This window comes from Erpetoichthys calabaricus, chromosome 12 (genome assembly GCF_900747795.2).
Source record: "Erpetoichthys calabaricus chromosome 12, fErpCal1.3, whole genome shotgun sequence".
Lineage (NCBI taxonomy): Eukaryota > Metazoa > Chordata > Cladistia > Polypteriformes > Polypteridae > Erpetoichthys > Erpetoichthys calabaricus.
Genome location: NC_041405.2, coordinates 58,226,530 through 58,248,085, shown reverse-complemented (window position 1 = coordinate 58,248,085; position 21,556 = coordinate 58,226,530). Strand labels below are relative to the sequence as shown.

Here is a 21,556-nt window from a genome sequence, read left to right as displayed (position 1 = left end):
ATGCCTGTTCAACAATCAAATCAACATGTACGGTTTTCATGTTCTACAAACTACTGTACGAGGGGGTACCCAAAAGAATCCACAATAGCGCCGTGCTGGACAGAGCCCCAGGAGCACACACCTCCCCCGCCACGGCAGGCAAGCACAGAACAACTTACTCTGAGGTAGTGCCCCAAGTTTCAACCCCGTCTCCTGCCATTCTCGATCCCTGCGGCCAGCGTGTGGCTATGAACCCGAAAAACACCGTACCTCACCCATTCCCAAACGAGAAAAGATTTTTCTTGCCTAAAAAAAGGTGAAATGCAGCACCCCTCCCCAGCAGGAAACAAAAGCCCACAGCCGTACGCCAACCACAAAGAATGAGAAGAAGCAAAAAAAATGAGGTTGAAAACTGTTCCACACTCAGCCACCACAGCAGGAAAAACGTGCACCCCTAAAGCCCTGGCCAGAGCACCCCCTCCATATGTTAACTCTGGTTTAACAATCAACATGTATTCATGTTATACAAACTACCGTATGTTAACTGCTTCTATATTTATTCAAATACAATCATGTCATCTTCTTCTAGAATATCATCATAACTCTCCATATCTGAACCTGCAAGTCCTTCCTGGATTTCTTTTGACTCTAATTCCTTTAGAATTAATGGCCCCAATCTCTCATGTGCAGCAATACTGCTCTCCTTAAATGAACACTTCTTGTCCAGGTAACCTGCACGTAGTACATTGGCAACACAGCTTTCAGTGATTTTATCCCATGAATTCTTCACCCAAGTCACCACCTCTTGCAGCTTAGGCTTCACAAAGTTCTCCCGCTGATTTCTATCCATTTTGTTTTCAATGTAATCATTGACTTCTATTCGCAATGGTCCTTGAATGGCTTGTTTATTGCAATGTCAAGTGTCTGGAGATAGGCTGTCATTCCTGCAGGAATCATTATCTGATCTATTCTTCTCTCTTTAAGGAAGTTCTTCATGTCTTTAGCACGGTGAGTGCTAGCAGAATCCCAGACTAGCAGACCTCTTTGGGCTCCTCGCAAAACATGTGGAAATATTAAATCTACCCACTTTCTTATAACGGCTTGAGTGCACCATATTTATCCGATGTTATGTTGGACAAAAGACAACGTTTACTCTTTTAACTATTTGTAAAACCGCCTTACCTTGTAACCAGGGCAGCTTCTAGGCTAAATACGGCAGCTCTCAGGACAGATGCAAAAACGGCGGATTAGCGGTAGGTCTTATTTTCGGGGGAGGGCTTATATTAGCATTACATCAGAAATTACTACTAGGTCTTACTTTCGGGGTAGTTCTTACTTTCGGGGAAACACGGTAGAAGAATGAGTTAGAGTCTTTTATTAAAGAGCAAGCTTAAAACTGATTTTCCAAAAGGATTGAATTAAAATATTTGAACAAATCATCTTTATTCAATTCCAACAATTAAATAGAGCTGCAAATGTTTCAACACTGAGATGTGAACTAAAGTAAAGCCACCATCATTTTAGGGAGTTCCAGGCAGGGATGGCAGTGGGCAAAGTTTAAATTCCTAATCAGTGATATATAGATGTAACTTTTGCCCAATAAAATCTAAAGTATTATAGTAACACTACTTCAAAAACATAAACATTTGACAAATGGGGAGCATTTGGTACATTAAGCTTGTTTGGTTAAACTCATGGCACATTACACAACCTCTAGTTGGAGCGGATGCCAAACTTGATAGTTGCAGTTGCTGATTCCGTTGCCTGAGCATGTCAGATTATATGACTAGAAACTGCAGTGTATGACAAATTAAATTACTCCATGATAGCTTTCCAGCAAAGTTTTACATTTCTAAGTATCACGAGTTTACCCCTTTTTCTGACAGCCAATCATGTGCTGCTTGACTGAGCCAGTGCTGTAGGAAGGATTTCCAGGACAGCAAGTTCAGTTGCAATTTCTGCCCCGTTTATTCATTCTGTTGTGGTACATAAAAAACAAGACATCAGACATTTTTTCTCAAAGATAAATTAAATGCATTATACTTCTAGGTAAACATTCATTGGTTCTCAACTCATGCCCTCACAGAGCCCACCCCTATGAGTTAAGACAAACTGAAACTTGTTTAATTTTGTCAGAGCAACTTGAAGACTGGTTAGACTGAGTTGCTCAGCATGTTAGACTATAATGCCCTAGACTCTCTAAGATTATGTAAATAAAATCTGCCAATGAAAAATCACTGGAAAAGTCATGTAATGTGGCAGGACCTGCAGAAAATAGCTAAGCTGTCCCAATATCTCATTTACATACTTTGAAGTTACTGTCAAATTTTCATTTCAATTACATGATTTAAAGTTTGCTGGATATTTCCACCACACATCCTCAATCTTAAATACACATCCATCCATCCATACATACATCTACAGTATATCCTTTTTCCAAAATAAATTCACAGGGAGGTTAGTGCCTATCCCAGCAGCATTTGTAGAAAGGTGGGAGCTAACCCTGGATGGGGTATTAGTTCATCCCAGAGTACACTCACACACAAAAACATTTGCTGTTACTCTTTGATAATTTAGTACAACACATGTAAAAAAAACACAACATAACATAATCAAACCCACTTACTCCAAATCAAAGTTGCCGAAACCAAAATATTTCCTTGGCACCCCTTGACTGAACACCAGTTCACTGCCAGGTCCACTCATACTAGACACATTTAGCTTAAACTACACGTGCTAACTTATATTTCAGATTTGTTTCTGTACAACGTCCTGTTACTCAAATGTCAAGTTGCTTAACTCATAGGAAAGAATTTAAACAAATAATACATTGCACACTACTCCTATACTACTTCTACTATACTACTATATGCGTGCATTTAAAAATCCCACCAAAATTTTAAACTTTGAGCAATTTCCCTTCTTAGTCACTTTATTCATTCTGCAAATGAAGGCCTATCCAAAGTGTTCAATGGATATGCTTGTCCAGGTTCTCCGAGACATCCCAAAGCTTAATGACCTGAACTATCCTGGGAGTAAGTAGCCACAGAACCCAGTAAAGATACCATTACAATGTGCAAAGACAGTCAAATCAAGAAGGAGGCAAACAGTGAAATGCAGTCGGATAGCTGTTAACAAAGGTTACATTCCTTACTGTAATCTCAACTTCAAATGAAGTGGATTATAAATTTTTTAGGATCTGCACCAAAAATTAGCAATCTTACTAATTACCTAACTTGCCTATTCTTACCTAACTTACGCAAATAGTTTTGTTACAAATGTAGGTCCAGGTGGGCATTGTCCATTCTGCTAGGCCTTAAGGGCACACAAGGCCAGCAGATTCAGCAGACCTCCAGCTGCACTAAACCCTCAACTTAGATTCATAAGCTATGTTAGAGAGGTATCAATTATAAAGAGCCACGGATCACATTTAAGGGTGCACCTCCCAGCATGCATGAGAGTGTCTATTATGGGATGTTAAAAAGTGAAGAAGGTGCGCGAGTGTCGCAATAGTCAATCCGCAAAAAGAAACATTTATTTGTTTTAAGTAAGAATCAGCAGTGTACAGAGTTAAGATAAGTGTGCGTTGATGACCAGAGGTGGGTTCGTTTGCATTTTCCTTGTATTTTATGTTTTATATGTTAAGATGTAAAGTCGTTTAAATGTACTGATTACGTTATTGATTTGAATTCTATACTGCCGGTAAGCTAATGCTTAATTTCAGTAATACTGCCATCTAGTGGACTTTGGGTACTTTATCAATAAGTTTTATGTATTCTTTTTTATTGTAGACCACACACACAACTACAAATACACCTATACCTATTCGAATGCAGGTGTATATCTCCAAATAAATAAGTTCAATTTCAAACTAAGCTGCTGTGTGGAATATTCTGAATCATTTGCCAGTGTCCTGATCGACACTCCGGAGTGAACACTATAAGTCCTGAACATACGAAAGATAAAGTGGTCCTTTGTTACAAAATTTGGTCCTTCGAGCCGGATAGTGTGTTTACAAAGGAAGAAGGATGTCGGAGTATCAGTCCTACAGTGACCGTCCTCGACGCTTGACCCGTCCACCAGCCTATCTTAAAGAATTTGAAGTTCAGTAACCTGGTCAAGTTCCTTTACCACCTGTGGCCCATACCGCACGCCCATCACCTGATAAGGAAAGGTATCAAGAGTATACCAATAAATACTACATCCCAATGAAGTCAACAAATCACTTTACAGCCTCATCTCCTACCAGTCAGTACAGTTCCTATGGAGGAGAGAATAGATTGTACACTACAGTAGATCGGTGGGATGTACAAGATGTGAAAACACCTTTACTTCAAACAGAAGATACTGATTTCTTACCACTGAGATACAACTTAGTTATTCACGACCTTGAACTTGAGAATCAACAGTTAAGACAGACTACACAGTCCATGAGAGAGGAGATCGGGCGCTTATGGGAGATGCAGGTAGGCATTCAAGAGCAGTTAAAATTAAATCAACAACTGCCCTCAACCCACAGGCAACTGACCCAAGATCAAGTTCCCCCAGTGCCTGCACCCAGAACTCGTATTAGATCAGCAGAGAAGATTGCCTTTAACTTTGATCGAAATACTCCATCACTACCCGCTCCGAGGCGTAGACAAGTGGCAGATAAACAAGGAAGCTCCTCTCTTGATGACAACGAACCTAGTACGGGCCGAAACTTCATTCATCATAGACCATCAGGAGAGCAGCAAGCTCTTATAGTTCCAGAACCCCCAGGCATTCAATACGTATGTGAAGAATCTTCTCCTATGTATGGATCTGTAAACCATTGCTCTCCACAACCAAGTTTTTTATTGCATACTCCTATTAGACAATATCAAGATCTTCGGAAGTCGGAGCCACTAGAACTGACTCAAACCTATTCAGTACCACACGAACAACACTGTTCTTATCCTCCCATGTTGCACTCTGCTCAAACGGGACAGCAGCACAGTGTTATTAAGCAAGAAATGACGTATAGAGGTCCAAAACCAACAATTCCACATTTCAGTCATAGGGATCCCAGTGAGTTTGCCCGTCTCAGATTAGCTTTGATGAACCTACTGCCAGAAGATGCCACCGAGCTCTTTAAATATCAGGTGTTGTTGGATCATCTGAAGCTAGAAGAGGCACGTCTAATAGCTGATTCATTTCTGAACTCGGTTACTCCCTACACAGACACAATGGCAGCATTAACAGAAAGATTCGGACAACCTCATCACCTAGCTTTAAGCAAAATAGCCGCAGTTATGGACTTGCATGATATTCAACCTGGTGATGCAGCAGGATTTGAAAAGTTTGCCCTTCAGATACAAGCCTTAGTGGGCCTACTCCAAACTTTAGGTCCAAAAGGTGATATCGAATTACATTGTGGCTCACATGTCGCTCGTTTACTAACCAAATTACCTTCGGAGTTGCGATCATCTTTTAGAAGACAAATGTGCTACCAACCAGGCACTATTTATTCCCTTCTGGATTTAGCAAAATGGCTTAAATTTGAATCTTGGTGCCAAAACTATGAAGGCCAGACCAGAGGCAAAGGGCACAAGGATCGAGCGATGCACAGACCAGACAACAGAAGAGATATAGGAGCTAAAACCCGACAGACCACTATCTTTCATGGCACAGAGCAATCTTCAGCATCACCTACTTTGACATCATCAGCATCCGTGTCACAGTCTACAAGTAAGAAGCCTGAGAAGAGCAAAGTTTTCTGCCCATACTGTGATAGCACTGAGCATTACCTGAGTCAATGCTCTCAATTTCAACAGCTTAATAAGGAGCAGATAATCAACTGGATTAAAACTAAGAATAGATGCTGGAGGTGTGGACGAGCCCATCAAGCAGCTCAGTGCACACTGAAGAAGCCATGTCATCTCTGTAACAGGAAGCATCTTCAAATCCTGCATGAAGTAAACGACAGATCACCAAAGGAAGAAACTTGTTTAGTGAGTTCTACAAGTGAAACTCTTTACCTAGATAAACCTGAAGGCTCCAGCCATGTCCTCCTTAAAATAATCAAAGTTCGTCTACAACACCAAGATAAAGTTTTAGACACTTATGCTATTCTTGATGATGGATCAGAGAGAACAATCCTGTTATCTGATGCTACCCAGAAACTAGGTCTGAAAGGAGAACCAGAGGATCTAATACTAAGGACTATTAAACAAGATGTGAAGACACTGCATGGTGCTTCAGTATCCTTCAGAATAGCTTCAGTTTCACAACCTAAAAAGAATTATCTTATCACAAGAGCCTTTACAGCTGATCAACTGAGTCTGGCAGAACATTCATACCCAATAGCAGACCTACAGCAATGATACAATCACTTAAAGGGTCTTCCACTACAACCTGTTCATAAAGCATGCCCTCTCTTGTTAATTGGAGCTGATCATCCACACTTGATCACCCCTATTGCACCTGTGCGCCTTGGACCACCAGGAGGTCCTGCAGCAGTTAAGACCAGATTAGGGTGGACATTACAAGGTCCAGCACAACTACTTAAGGAGAACCTGCAACCACAGCAATGCCTTCATATTACCCTCACCCCTTTAAAATCTGAACTTTTCAGAAATGTTGAAAGACTCTGGCAAACAGACATCATACCTTACAGAAATGAGAGACTCCTAACAAGGTCTAAACAAGATCAAGAGGCCATAGATCTACTGCATGCGAAAACGATAAAGGTAATGGTAGATGGTGTAAAACGTTATGCCACACCACTGCTACGCAAGAAAGATATACCTTGTCTACAAGCATACCAAGAAGCTGTTATGCCGAGTTTGCGAAGCATTGAAAGACGTCTGTCAAAGGACTCTACAAAGGCAGCTGCATACAATGAAGAAATTAAAAAACTGGAGGAGGCTGGATATGTTATTAAGTTACCAGCAGAAACAATCACCTCCTCTGAAGAATCTTGGTTTATTCCTCACCATCTGGTTCAGCATAATGGTAAGAACCGGGTTGTATTCAATTGCTCCTTTAAATATCATGGACATAGCCTGAATGAATACCTGCTCCCTGGGCCAGCCCTCAGTCCGTCCCTATTAGGAGTGCTCTTACGTTTTAGGGAACATCCTGTAGCAGTAGGTAGCGACATTAAAGGAATGTTTCATCAAATCCGCCTTTTACCTGAAGATAAACCTCTTCTCCGTTTTGTATGGCGTAATTTGGAAAGTAGCATTTCCCCCCTTATCTATGAATGGCAAGTACTTCCCTTTGGCACCACCTGTAGTCCTTGTTGTGCAATTTTTGCTCTTCAACGACATGTAATGGACAACACTGAATCAGGGGATGAGATCCGATCCTTAGTTGAAAGGAACTTCTATGTAGACAACTATTTGCAGAGTCTACCATCGACCCAGAGGGCAAAGCAACTGATAGACAAACTAAGAGATCTTTTGTCAAATGGTGGATTTGACCTTCGTCAATGGACTAGCAATTTTCCCAAGATACTAGAACATCTGCCACAAGAAGCTCGTTCAATCAGTACAGAACTCTGGTTGTCTCAGGATCGATCAGATTCCACCGAATCCACTTTAGGCTTGAAGTGGCATTGTTCCTCAGACACGTTCAAGTACAAGTCTCATCCAGTGCAGAAGACAACTGTTACTATGCGCCACATATACAGAGTACTCGCCAGTCAGTATGATCCTTTGGGGTATATTCTTCCATTCACCACACGTGCCAAAGTCCTGGTCCAAAAATTGTGGGATAAACAAAGAGATTGGGATGACCCTATGTTGCCTGAAGATCTATTAAGAGCCTGGAATGAATGGGAAGGAGAACTTCACGCTCTGGATAACGTTAGTATCCCAAGATGTTATACACCTGTTGATATGGACTTATTTCCTATTACCAGACAGATTCACATATTCTGTAATGCCTCTGAACAAGCTTATGGGTCCGTTTCTTACCTAAGAACCGAAGATAAAGATGGTAATATTCATCTTACCTTCATTATGGCCAGATCTAGAGTTGCACCAAAGCGTCGACAAACCATACCAAGACTAGAGCTATGTGCTGCATTAAATGGAGCACAGGTAGCTAAACTCTTAGAAAATGAGCTTACTTTAATAATAAACCAAGTGGTTCTGTGGTCTGATTCCACAACGGTGTTATCCTGGCTTCAGTCTGAATCCTGCCGCTTTAAAGTATTTGTGGGAACCAGAATAGCTGAAATCCAAGAATTAACAGATCGCCATTCTTGGAGGTATGTGGACTCCAACAGGAATCCAGCAGATGATATCACACGGGGTCGAACACTAGCTGAATTGTCTGTACCACACAGATGGAATCAAGGCCCATCATTCCTTTTTAAACCTGAGTCAGAATGGCCAGTAAGGCCAAATATTACGGTTCCAGAAGTTGAAGCAGAGCAATGGAAGAGTGTCTTCTGTGGTAGTACAGTGACGTCTCATCTAATTCCTAACCCTAAGGAATACCATACATGGATGGAATTAGTAGAAGCTGTAGTTCAAAGCAGGAGTGACCAAACCATTCCTACCGCTGAAGACTATCGAATGTCAGAATTTCTTATCTTTCAAAATTCACAGTTAGACAGTTTTCCTGAGGAATATATGTTGCTGAAGAATGGAAAGCCTGTTCCTGCCACCAGCCGACTTCTTACTTTAGTACCAGAGTTTGACACATCATGTCAGCTTATCCGAGTTGGAGGGCGATTGCGCCGTATTGAAGAGATTGAGCAGTCATCAATTCATCCTATTGTTTTAGACCCTCACCATCCAGTCACTAAATTAATTATTCAAGAATATGATGCCAAACTTCATCATCCAGGTCCAGAGAGAGTGTTTGCCGAATTAAGGAGAAATGTCTGGATCCTAAGAGGCAGAGAAGCAGTTCGCAAATTCCAACATACTTGCACCGATTGCCGTAAACAAAAGGCAAAGCCCCTTATCCCTAAAATGGCAGACCTACCCCTAGCAAGATTGAGGCTTCAAAAACCTGCTTTTTTCAGCACTGGCATAGACTGCTTTGGACCATTTCAGGTTAAGATAGGTAGGCGTTGTGAGAAGAGATGGGGCATTATCTTTAAGTGTCTCACTACCCGATGTGTGCATTTGGATGTTCTCAATAGTATTGACACAGATTCCTTCCTAATGGCACTCCGAAGGTTCATAGCTCGAAGGGGCACACCCTACGAGCTATTGTCTGACCAAGGCACAAATTTCCGTGGTGGAGAGAGGGAGTTAACAGAAACATTTTCCACCCTTAGTTCAGAGCTTCAGAAATTGCTTGCAAAGCAAAAAATCAATTTCCGATTTAACCCACCAGGAGCACCACATTTTGGTGGCGCATGGGAGAGAGAAATTCGGTTCGTGAAGCAGGCCCTTTACACCACAATAGGTTCACAGTCGGTGTCTGAAGAAGTGCTTAAAACCGTTCTCATTGAAATAGAAGGAATCTTGAACAGTAAGCCTCTGGGGTATGTGTCATCAAACATTGCCGACTTGGACCCAGTTACACCTAATTTCCTACTGATGGGGCGGCCTGATAGTTCTCTACCACAGGTTGTCTATCCCGTTAATGAGCTGATGGGGCGGTGGAGATGGAGACAGAGTCAAGTGCTTACTGAACAATTCTGGTCAAGTTTTGTTAAATACTATCTACCCAGTTTACAGGCCAGACAGAAGTGGCATGAGGAGCCTGAAAACCTACTAGAAGGGATGGTAGTCATGCTCATTGATCCTCAGCTTCCTCGAGCACTTTGGTCAATAGGCCGAATTGTTAGAACCTTCCCCAGCCCAGATGGTCATGTAAGAGCTGTAGAGGTGAAGGTGAAGGATAGACTCTATACTAGGCCTGTTGCTCGTCTTATTCCCCTTCCAGACATTCAACATCAGGACTCTGATATTAATAAATCATAAGTTTGATAATATTTTTTGTTTGAAATAAATAGCAAATATGCATAGCATATTTGGGGGCGGCAATGTTAGAGAGGTATCAATTATAAAGAGCCACGGATCACATTTAAGGGTGCACCTCCCAGCATGCATGAGAGTGTCTATTATGGGATGTTAAAAAGTGAAGAAGGTGCGCGAGTGTCGCAATAGTCAATCCGCAAAAAGAAACATTTATTTGTTTTAAGTAAGAATCAGCAGTGTACCGAGTTAAGATAAGTGTGCGTTGATGACCAGAGGTGGGTTCGTTTGCATTTTCCTTGTATTTTATGTTTTATATGTTAAGATGTAAAGTCGTTTAAATGTACTGATTACGTTATTGATTTGAATTCTATACTGCCGGTAAGCTAATGCTTAATTTCAGTAATACTGCCATCTAGTGGACTTTGGGTACTTTATCAATAAGTTTTATGTATTCTTTTTTATTGTAGACCACACACACAACTACAAATACACCTATACCTATTCGAATGCAGGTGTATATCTCCAAATAAATAAGTTCAATTTCAAACTAAGCTGCTGTGTGGAATATTCTGAATCATTTGCCAGTGTCCTGATCGACACTCCGGAGTGAACAGTATAAGTCCTGAACATACGAAAGATAAAGTGGTCCTTTGTTACAAGCTACATTTCAGAAATTTCCTAATAACAAAGGTGTAAGTTAGAGGTGACCTGACATCTTTGCCAAGGTCCTCTCTCCAGAAAAAGGGTGGATACTCCAGGCAGGAGAAAGACCTATAATGCAAGGGATGACAACTAGAATGGGCAGAACAACTCACCTATTAGAAGACACTAGCTGTGTAAGCCCGTGATGTAAAAAGCCTGGGCTCCTAGAAACTATTGAAATTGTCAAAAAAAATAGAAATGCAGAGTCGGCGGTTTCGGTATGTGGATGTGCCTGCCCCCCTTGTCTATCAGCAGGTAAGCGAGTTTTCTCTCTCCTCAGAGGTTTTGTTTTGCCAATGTGCTTGCCTCGCTTATGTATTAGTGGCTAAGCGAGTTTGTCTCCGACTCGTTAACTTGGGGCTGTCTTGCTGGCTCTTTGAGCTTCATGCTGTAGCCTTGTGCTTCTGTCCCACCTCACAATTGTGGGCTGGACAGACAGATACACACACTTCCACGCGTAAAAATTTATATACTGTATAAGATTGATTTTTGTAACTGAAAGTGACTTTAATCCAATCAGAAGATGATTCGGCCTTCCTTTATAAACTAGCTGCACCCTAAAGAGTTTGAATAGAATTTCAAGTTAAGAGACATTCAGAATTCTCTTCGGTCACATGTATTGTAATCCTTGAGTGATTCTGAGAGAATTCTGAGATTCTTCCCACGGGCACTTTGTGTACATTCTCCAAAATGGCATTCTAAAATCCTTTTCTCAAAAACTAACAAGCTGTGACTGCTCTGTCCCTGGAGAGCTGAAAAGGTGAAGCTTTCTTCCCTTTTGTGGACATGAAAGCTGAGATCCAGTGTGCCAAACTAAGCACAGAGCTGTGTCTGCTTAGGAGCAGCCAATGCTTGAAGAAGGGAACTTCAGCATCTACCGTCTTGTGCCAGAAAAACTGACGATTTTCTCCATGAAGACAGCAGAAGCAGGGAAGACAGCAAGTGTGGAAGGCAAAGCATACCATGGACAAGAGATCATGAAGCATATGCATGAAGAATTCTTCACTTGAACCCGGATCAACAATAAAGCAAAAACTCTACACCACATTGGACATCATCCCTAAAAACCTGATATGGTAAAACTAATTATCTGTGCCAAGACAAATTAGAATTGTAAATTATAGTATATAGCCAGCCTATATTTTATATCTTTTTCTGTGTAGTCTGTCTTCTTCCACTCTTATATATGCAGTTATCACATTTCTATAATACTTGAGTTTATTAATAAATTGTATTATTTCTTTCCTTAAAACAAGTGTGCCTCAGTTACCTTGATATAAGTCTAAAGGCTGGAGAACTGCTTACTATAACACAGAATGGTAAGGTATAAAATGTCGAAGCCTTGACGAATTATTTGATTAATTACCAGTATAAGGTAAGATTGATGATTGATTAACCAACTTAAAATTCACTTAATTCCTACACAAAACTACAGCTGTAAGAAAGAGAAACCTGAGATTCCTATTTTTGTGCAATGTAGTACTAACATGGCAAAAGTCTATCTAGAACTGACAGTTAATATCTATTTCTTTTGTCCTTATCTATGCATTCTTTACACAAAGCAAGCCTGGATGAAGAGCCACTCACACACACACACATGCACACACACACAGATTCACCAGGCCAATTGGGTGTTTCTGATCAACAGCAAATGTTTAGACAGTGGATAGAGGCCCATGAGTATCAACCCCACCAAGACAGGCAATATGGGCTCCACATTGCTGTTCTCCTTTTCTTTCTTGCTTGAATACTTTAATATCTTTTCAGAGTTGCTCTCTGCACCCTTAAAGACTGCTAATAGTCCAATCTGTTTTTACTGTTATATAAATGCTTCAAATTAAAAGGCAGTTTGCTTTATTACTCTGAGTGATCTACTTGGATATTCACCAAAGTCGGCACTGATGAAAATGTTTAATTAATTTTATTACTGTCTGCATGCCTGGATTTTTATCATTCTGTATGGAGACACTGGCTTTGCTGAAGAAAGGCATTCATCCTATCCTTGCTTATTCATTAGTGAATGCATGGTTAGTTGTGCCACGGACCTCATTTACTAATGAACTAGCCAACCCGCGGCGTAGCATACGCCGCATAATTATGTATTGATGGGTGAACACTTCCTGAATGACACAGTTGTCTAAATGGGGTGGGTTTGTGGATACCACTCTCTCTGGAGAGAGCAACATATAATTGTCCGTGACTGAAAGCGGGATTGTCTGTGATGAAGAAAGCCACGCTGGTGAAAGTTACTTCGTCGGTAGGGATAAGTGTCAGCACTTGTAGATTAAGGTGTAGCGAGTCTTCATTGTTGATGCTTAATATAGCTTGCGTACTGAGATGTTCCGGAGTCACAGTTGAGAAACACTTTTTTAATGTCTTAAGCACAGTGAAAAAAATGAACATGTGAAACATCCGTAATGTAATAAGCCACCAAGAAAACTAACATTGCAACAATGCTATCTACGACCCGATCTCTGTAAACAGAAGTGAAAACAAAATCGAGCCCAGTGTATTCTTTAACTGCCTTGTGGCGCTGTAGTAGTGCTGCTGCTTTGCAGTAAGGAGACTATGGAAGATTGTGGTTTCGCTTCCCGGTTCCTCCCTGTGTGGATAGCGCTTTGAATACTGAGAACACCGCTATATCAATGTAATGAAGTATTAACAGGAAATTGTCTTCGTGTAATAGTAAAAGACAAATTATCTGCGACAAACAAACTGTTTTACACGCTGCATTCCAACTCGCAGCGTAGTATATGCCGCATAATCATGCCGCTTTTTAAATGTTTTTTAAGCAGAGGGAAAAAAATGAACATTTGCAAAATCCGTAACGCTGCTTTCAGTAAGTACAATGCACAAGCATTTAATTTGTCGGCCACTTTTTGCCAGCCATGTTTTCTGGTTTGGGCTGCTTTTTCAGTGTTACCGCTTGTGCATATTAAATCTTGAAATCCTTCGAGTAACTAATTAACTAACTAACACCAACCCACCTACACACACAGCTTGTGTGAAACAAATGCGCCCGTACTTTCATAATTTTGTTGCAGCCTATAGTGGAGTCAGGCACAGAGAAGGTCAGCTGCTGAGAGAGTGTCTCGACTGTGGCAGGGCCCGCATCGGTGAAGCAGGTGAGACGCTAATGAAACAGAGGCACAGGGCTTATTGGTTTTTAAAGACTGCTTCCTTCATTGTGTTTTAACCTCAGTTTTAAAGGATTGTTTTAAGGATCCCATGGGATACCCCTCGCAAACTGTTTTAGATGCTGCATTCAGCAATTCACATCCGCGACAAACATGCCTCTTCTTACATGGTCCTGCTTTGGTGGGCGGGGAAACGTTTTCCATGTTCCTGCAGGACCATCTAAGAAGATGCATGTTTGTCGCGGATGCGAATTGCTGTATGTAGCGTGTAAAACAGTTTGCGATGTTGCACGCGGTCGTGCGTCGTAACCGAAAAGTCAACATGACAGAAATGACGGCGTGTTTTCTGAGGCGTCGCGTCCGAGTTGGTGGGCATGGCTCTGCGAGTTTTTGTCGTATCCAATGGTCTTAGAGTTGGTGGGTGTGGCTCCTTCCTGCATGCTTTCATGGGTGTGGGCGTGGCTCCTTCCTGCGTGCTTTCATGGGTGTCGTGCCACTCTGGCGGCGACTTAGAGAATTATATATATAGATGATTGGTATTACAGCCCATAAGAGAAAGGAGTCACAGTGGTGACCTCACCATCTTCTAGAATGTACAGGTTGGGAACATGCGCTGATAGCACCCACCACATGACGAACCACCTGGATTGGGACCCGAGTGCATCTGGTGACACCTCAGCACCACACTGGAGAAGTGTGAGGTTTTTTTTTAAGGTGACAGGAGTGCCAATCCTGCCACCAACCGCCAAGTTTTTCCCTGCAAGTAGCTGGATGCAGATTAACATCATACTCAACACAAAGCAATTGCAGGTTAAGGGCTTTGCTCAAGGGCCCAATGGAGTAGTGTCACTTCTGGCATTTATGGGATTTGAACCAGCAACCTTCAGATTGCCTGTGCAGATCCCTAGCCTCAGAGCCACAACTCTAAAGAAATGTATCTAAATTACTAAATAGCAAATGTGTGAGCAAGGTAGTGTCATAGAGGGCTAGAAGCCCAATCCCAACACTGTGTCCACTAGGTAGATGATCCATCACTTCATCTGCTTGGTAGAATTGCGTCATCTGTCCAGTTCTGTGGGATGTGACTCACTGTGACATTTCCATCCTTTCATAATCTGCATCATCTTTACTGATTAATATCAAGGGAGCTGAAGTTTATGCAAGCCTGTTAACTTAAATTTATCAGTTGACCTAACATGTGAGTCTATGGAATTTGAGGAAAAAATCTATGTGCAAGAAGGAGAGTGTGCAAGCCTTATGCATTAAAAGACCCAGGTCTCTGGTGCTGTGAGGCAGCTGCACTATCCACTGTGTCACCTTGCCTCCCATGTCTACAGCATTAGAACAAACATAATTCAATACTAATTCCTTAGAAGGCTGGCATCCTTCAACATCTGCAATAAGATGCTGCAGATGTTCTATCAGACGGTTATGGCAAACGCCCTTTTCTACGCGGTGGTGTGCTGGGGAGGCAGCATAAAGAAGAGGGATGCCTCACGCCTGGACAAACTGGTGAGGAAGGCAGGCTCTATTGTAGGCACGGAGCTGGACAGTTTGACATCTGTGGCACAGCGACGGGCACTGAACAGACTCCTGTCAATAATGGAGAATTCACTGCATCCACTAAACAGTATCATCTCCAGACAGAGGAGCAGCTTCAGCAACAGACTGCTGTCACTTTCCTGCTCCACTGACAGACTGAGGAGATCGTTCCTCCCCCACACTATGCAACTCTTCAATTCCACCCGGGGAGTTAAACGTTAACATTATTCAAAGTTATTGTCTGTCTGTATACCTGCATTGTTATCACTCTTTAATTTAATATTTTCATTATCAGCATGCTGCTGCTGGAGTATGTGAATATCCCCTTGGGATTAATGAACTATCTATCTATCTATCTATCTATCTATCTATCTATCTATCTATCTATCTATCTATCTATCTATCTATCTATCTATCTATCTATCTATCTATCTATCTATCTATCTATCTATCTATCTATCTATCTATCTATCTATCTATCTATCTATCTATCTATCCCATTTCAGGTATTTTTTTGTGTAAGTTCTACTCTTTCCGAAATGCCATTGCCATTTAGATAACTTTCATCCATCGTACTTTTCCCATTTTGCAGGGCTGTACTGTGGGCTAGTCCCCATTGTCTCTCTGTGCTACTCCATCCACCATTTGTAAGCACTGCTGTTCAATGTCAGCAGTCTCTCACTCTGACATTTTGTCCTCTAGTTGAGCTCCACGTCACTTATGTCTGCTTCATGGGCTGCAGATCAATCTTTTCCGCCCAACGTCACAGTTGTAAAGCATTGTCCCATCACCTGCAAAATGAAAGTCCCTCAGCGGCTGCACTGCGTCAGTCACCATCAAATTACACTGCTTCCATTTACTTGGAGATGTAAAAACCTTGAAGCTGTTGCTGAATTAAATATCTCCTAAAAGCCAGGGCTATAAATCTCTTGTGCAGCTTAGCTTAGCCCACCGTATTAAGAATTTACTGCCATTGTTTGATTAGCTGCAAAGCAAATGACCTTGAAATCCTTCAGCTTTGACCTGGACTCCTTCCTATAACTTGTTGACTTTTGCGGTCCTTATTATCATCTGATTGACTGTCTGAATAGCATGTATGGTATTCACGCACTCTTTCTGGGGTGTATGGAAGCTCTTTAAAAAAAATTCATACAGTATGTCTCACTATTTGTTTCTTATTTAATTCGTTCACAGACAAAGCAACAAGGAGTCAGTCCACTGTGATCCTCACGCATGTCTCCAGTTCACATAAATGCGCTGACCTCTCCCTCAGTCCTGCTCCTCCATGACTTTGACAGGCTCTTAAGAGACAATGTTTCTGATCTGTGACAAACTTACTGTATACCTCATTGTTAAATGGCATGAGCATGACTGTGATGAACTAGCACCCCATCATGTGCCTGATCCTGCCAGCCCCCCATGACCATGAACCGGATTAATCAGGATTAAGACTATTATGTAAGGTTTAATTTATTTGTTTTTATTGTCTCACACACTCTTGATTTACATTGGGGTGGACATCACATTCCTTCTGCCTTCTCCACCTGCATTCTGGAGGATCAATGCTATACAGTCATACAACCCCATTCCCTCTCCAGCAGTTTTATTTATTTCTATTTTCATTTGATTTTTTTTTTTATCGCAACATCCTTAATTTCATCCGTCCTGCATTCCAGCTCTAGGTCGTTGAATCACTTGCTGTCTTTTTATTTTACTCTCACATTTTCCTCTTTTGCAAATCGCAATTGGATTTCAGATAATGAATAGATTTTTTTTTTTTTTTTTTTTTTTTTTACTGGCGCCCAGCTGTAAGGACAGGCTCCGTGCAATTTCAAAATATAATTAGTTGCCCTGAAAACAGAGGGATGGATTTCTCTCTTTCAGTTATTAACCTGCCCTTTAAATCCGCACACTGATCACTGGTGTCAGTTTCTTTAATTATACTTTACCCATCATTCTTTGTTTCTTTTTCTTGCATACTTATGATACTTCCTCTCTCATTTAAGGCAGTTTTTATTTTTTTCCTCCTATTCATTCCTTTTTTTAATATTTTATTTTCTAAATCCATAACATTATAGTGGCATTCTACTAATCAAATATATAATATCAGAATACCAATATAACCATTTAGTTCAAATTAAATATATTAAAACAAAGGAAAATAGAATTACAAAGGAAAAAAGGACTGAATAGTGTAAGCTGCACCTATTTGGGCAGTGTCGACAATAACCAAAATGCAAAAGATGGTAAAATAAGTCAGGTTTTAAATAACACTAAAGTCAAATCCAGAATAAGTATAGGCAGATATTTTCAGAAAACACCTCCAAAAATGTACAAGAAATTTATGTAAAATGCCAGTCATAACACTAAAGGACAGTGGGAGGTCGCCCCATCTCCCCATGCCCCATTTGGGGTTGGTCCCTTCCTTGTGATTGATGGCATTAAGTGGCTTTGGTAATTGGATGAATGTCACTGCTGTTGAAAGCACAGAGGCATGAAGGTTTGCACATTTATGCGATGGGAAGCACAATGGTGCAGTGCGTACCACTGCTGCCTCACAGAGTATGAATGCAGGCCCATGTGCTGCCCGAGTGGAGTTGGCATGTTCTGCCAATGCCAGTAGTTTTCCTTCCATATCCCACATATGGTAGGAGAATTAGAACATCTCACTTAGCCCGATGATGTTAAGTGTGGCACAGTTTGTGACTATGCCCACCAAAGAGTTGTCTCCTGACTAGGATTAAAATATGTTCTGGCCCCTTGCAACACTAAACCTCAGTTAAATGGGTTTTTTAGATGAATTAATGGATGGTTACTGTAATGAGCACCACAATGCTGAATTGCTTACCAATACTACATTATTCCACTCCCAGTCATTTTCTAGTCAAGTTGCACATGTTTTGCTCATACTTGATGGCTTTTCAAAGGATACAGCTCTCTGCTTTCTTTCCACAACATACTTTTAAATGAATTGACGAGTCTAAATTGACCCAGCATGGAGGAGAATGAACGTGTACTGCCTTACTGTGGACTGATGTTCTGTCCAGAGTTGCTTCCTTCTCTGCACCCAGTGCAATTCACTAATGGAAGGAGTGGATTCAGAAAGTGGTCGGAAGTTTTCAGTTTTTTAAGATAAAGACTTCTTAGTGATTTTACTCAGAGTACTGCACTTCACAACTATAAAACACATTTTTCAGTTTCATGATAGCCCATTTTACATTACATTACACTTTCAGGCAATGATTGTCTTAAAGCCTAATGTTAAAGAAAAGCACACAGCATGAGAGCATAATCTACGGGTGATGTACAATGAGATAGAAATACTCTGAGTGTGTGTGTGTGTGTGAAAGAAAGAGAAAGGAGTTTTATTCTATGGTCAAATCCTGCAATTCTGACAGTCAAGCAGTTGTCTAAAAACATTCATGGTAAAGTTTGCTTTAGCCTTGCTGAAGGGTGGTTGAGTCAACTGCTCAGTCAATGTGTGGCATGGTGGCCATGGAGTCTGACAAGAAATGACTGGTTGGCCAGTCATTGCAGGCAAGATAAAGACATTTTTACATTTGTGAATTTTCCTAAGCTCTATTGTTTTCATTTTCACCTGTCACCCTCAAAATCAAAAATTCATTTGTTCATTGCCTAGCCCTGCATTTTCAACACAGTGTTGTGGGGCGCTTCTGACAATCTCAGGAGATTTGGAAATACAGCAGGAAGAATCCTGAATGACATGCCACCGTCCAACAGAACCACACTTTCTCAAACAATCTGAACTCCCTAATGCCCATAATATTCATATCTATGAGTTTTGGGAGGTAAACAGTAAACAAGAGAGGAGTACACCCTGGGTGGGATGCACATACCTTTTAAAGAATTAGGTACCATATGCATGTGCATTCTCTGTGCCAAAATCAACACTTACAATAACACACTAATGCCGATGCCATGTCCATCTCATATTGTCCTCGTAGCGAAGTCTTCCTTCCTATAAGAGTTATGGTAGGCTTTCCTTATTAACAGTGAGGTATTCTTTGCAATATCGGATCATCCTGGTCCTTATCTATCACAGAGATGCTTGGCTATCCCATAACTAATTTCAACCAAAGAAAAGAAAATAGGAGGTCCAGGCGCCATGCTGGGAAAGGAAACCAACTGTGTCCTTGGACTCGTGGGTATGTCCTCTCCTTTGATTAGTTAAGGGAATTAACACTTTGAACACGAGGTATGAGTTAACTTGTATGTCACTGTGCCTGTCAAGGCATGATGTATAAGATTGTTTGTACTGCAGTTTACAGCCACTATGGACACAGACAGCATTGCTGCCATCTAGTGGATAACCATAGCATTTTTAATACTGTTTTTTTTTTTTGGTGGCAATAGCATGCAGAAAATAGTGTTATAAACACAGTCCGTAGTTACATTGTCGCAAGAAAAGTTTAAAGCTGCTGATGTTTTGACACAATTAGATTTGTTACAAGATGAATATTTTGATTTTAATGACAGTGATTGAGACAGTGACAATCAATTGAATGATGCCTGTAGGCTCTGGTACTGAGGTGGACTTGTTACAACTGCCAGGACAGCACTACATAGACATTTTGCTGCCCACTAAACGCAGTCATCAACTGCCAAATGTGTTGTGCACAACAAGTGTGGTGCCATGCTTAAAGGACTCTCATTCAAGTCACTCTTTAGTCATGCTGCTGCTGAAATTTACTGTTTCTTTACATTTTCCATTGGACTTAATTACATTGTCAGAGTTTTGACAGTTACCATTGATAACAAAACCATTGTTTTCAAATACATTTCTTTACATTTTTTACAAGTGTTAATTGAGTTTATTATTTATTACATATGCATAGACTTATAAGGCAGCATCCTGATAATAAAGGGTACAGCAGTCAATGTGCTAAACTACTTGCATTCTGAGCAAAGTAGGCTGTGTGGAGTCCTAATGCAGGTCTTCATCATTCTTACTAGCAACATTTCTTCATTTAAATGGTAAATTATATACTGGAGGACAAAAGTGGAAATGAACACAAAGGTTTGGGGAAATTGAGACAAACTATTGCCTTATGTGGCTAGAAGAGGAATCTTGACATCTTCTACAGCATATTCAGATGAGATATTGGGACATCTTAACTACAAACTAAGCACACATGCTTGGTTTCCCCTGATTTGTGAGGCTTCTTAATGTCATGTTTGCTATATTAAACCAGTCACTTTTCAAAAGTCATATATTCAAGCATTATTAGTTCATTAGTATTGTTATCCGAAAATATTTCTCATGAATTATATTATTTACAAATTTCAGGCAATTGTTTTCTCCTTGCTTGCTGGTTGTTCTATCCAGACCATCACCGCATTATTAAACTGTTAAATTTCTATTCACATATTCACAAGGCCATAAAAGTAATCACCATCTGCTCTTTGGCAGTTTATGTCCTCAATTGTGGTGAATGGCTACAACAGCTTTTTCACTGGCTCTGCTCAATGCTAGGGTTGCTAGTCCAAAGTGCTCTCTGGCAGCCTCTTGAGTGCAAAGGACAAGCAGTCATTTCAGCTTTAAGACTACTCTTCCTACATTGGTGGCAGCACACAGAGCCATACTGCTGCCATCTTCTGGACTGGAAGAATTCCACTTCTTTTCTGACAGCCAACAAAGGCTTCTCTTTCCCAGTCTTTTTTGCATCCAGGGCATGTTATTGAGCTGCTGTCACCTGGCAGATCCTAATACGCAGAGGTGCATATCATTGTGGATCTTCCTTGTACCACACATAAAATTCAGTCATTTTATATTTGTATGTGCATCTTTGTAGAGCAGGATTTGCTATAACTACAGGTGATTTAATTCTTATATGGTATTAAATATGACCAGAGGTTTGTACTTTAAGCGAATACATTACAGATATAGAACTAAGCAACTATGGCTGCATAAACTGATTTGTACAACTGTCATCACGTCATAGTTTGGCTGGTGCACATGCAGGGAGGATAACAGATCATTTTAAAGAGAAAGCAGTGGAGATTGTTACTTCAAAATACTCCTTTTTACTACTTTAACTAAAAGTAAGAGTTTCCTGCTATTGACTACCTCCATTAAAAGCACTGCCATTCATCTTTCCACTTATCTTTTGGACCTGGTTATGATCCAGTGTTATTAGGTTAGGTAGTCTGTGCCAATGCATACATGCCAATTAATACAACCTGTCATGTCTTTGGGGTGTAGAATCAAACAAGAGTTACCTGGGCAAATGCCACAGAGACAGTCACCAAGTCAGGATTTCAGTCTGA

General features: G+C 40.8%; 2 protein-coding genes across 3 annotated transcripts in view; one reads left to right on the top strand and one right to left on the bottom strand.

Moving 5' to 3' along the window:
- LOC114662234 (5-hydroxytryptamine receptor 2A-like) overlaps positions 1-21,556 on the bottom strand; it is a 620,625-nt gene that overhangs the window by 291,084 nt on the left and 307,985 nt on the right. The window lies entirely within an intron of this gene.
- On the top strand, positions 6,693-9,890 carry LOC114663086 (uncharacterized). The gene has a single exon (XM_028816851.1). The coding sequence runs from the start codon at positions 6,693-6,695 to the stop codon at positions 9,888-9,890; it is 3,198 nt and encodes a 1,065-aa protein (XP_028672684.1).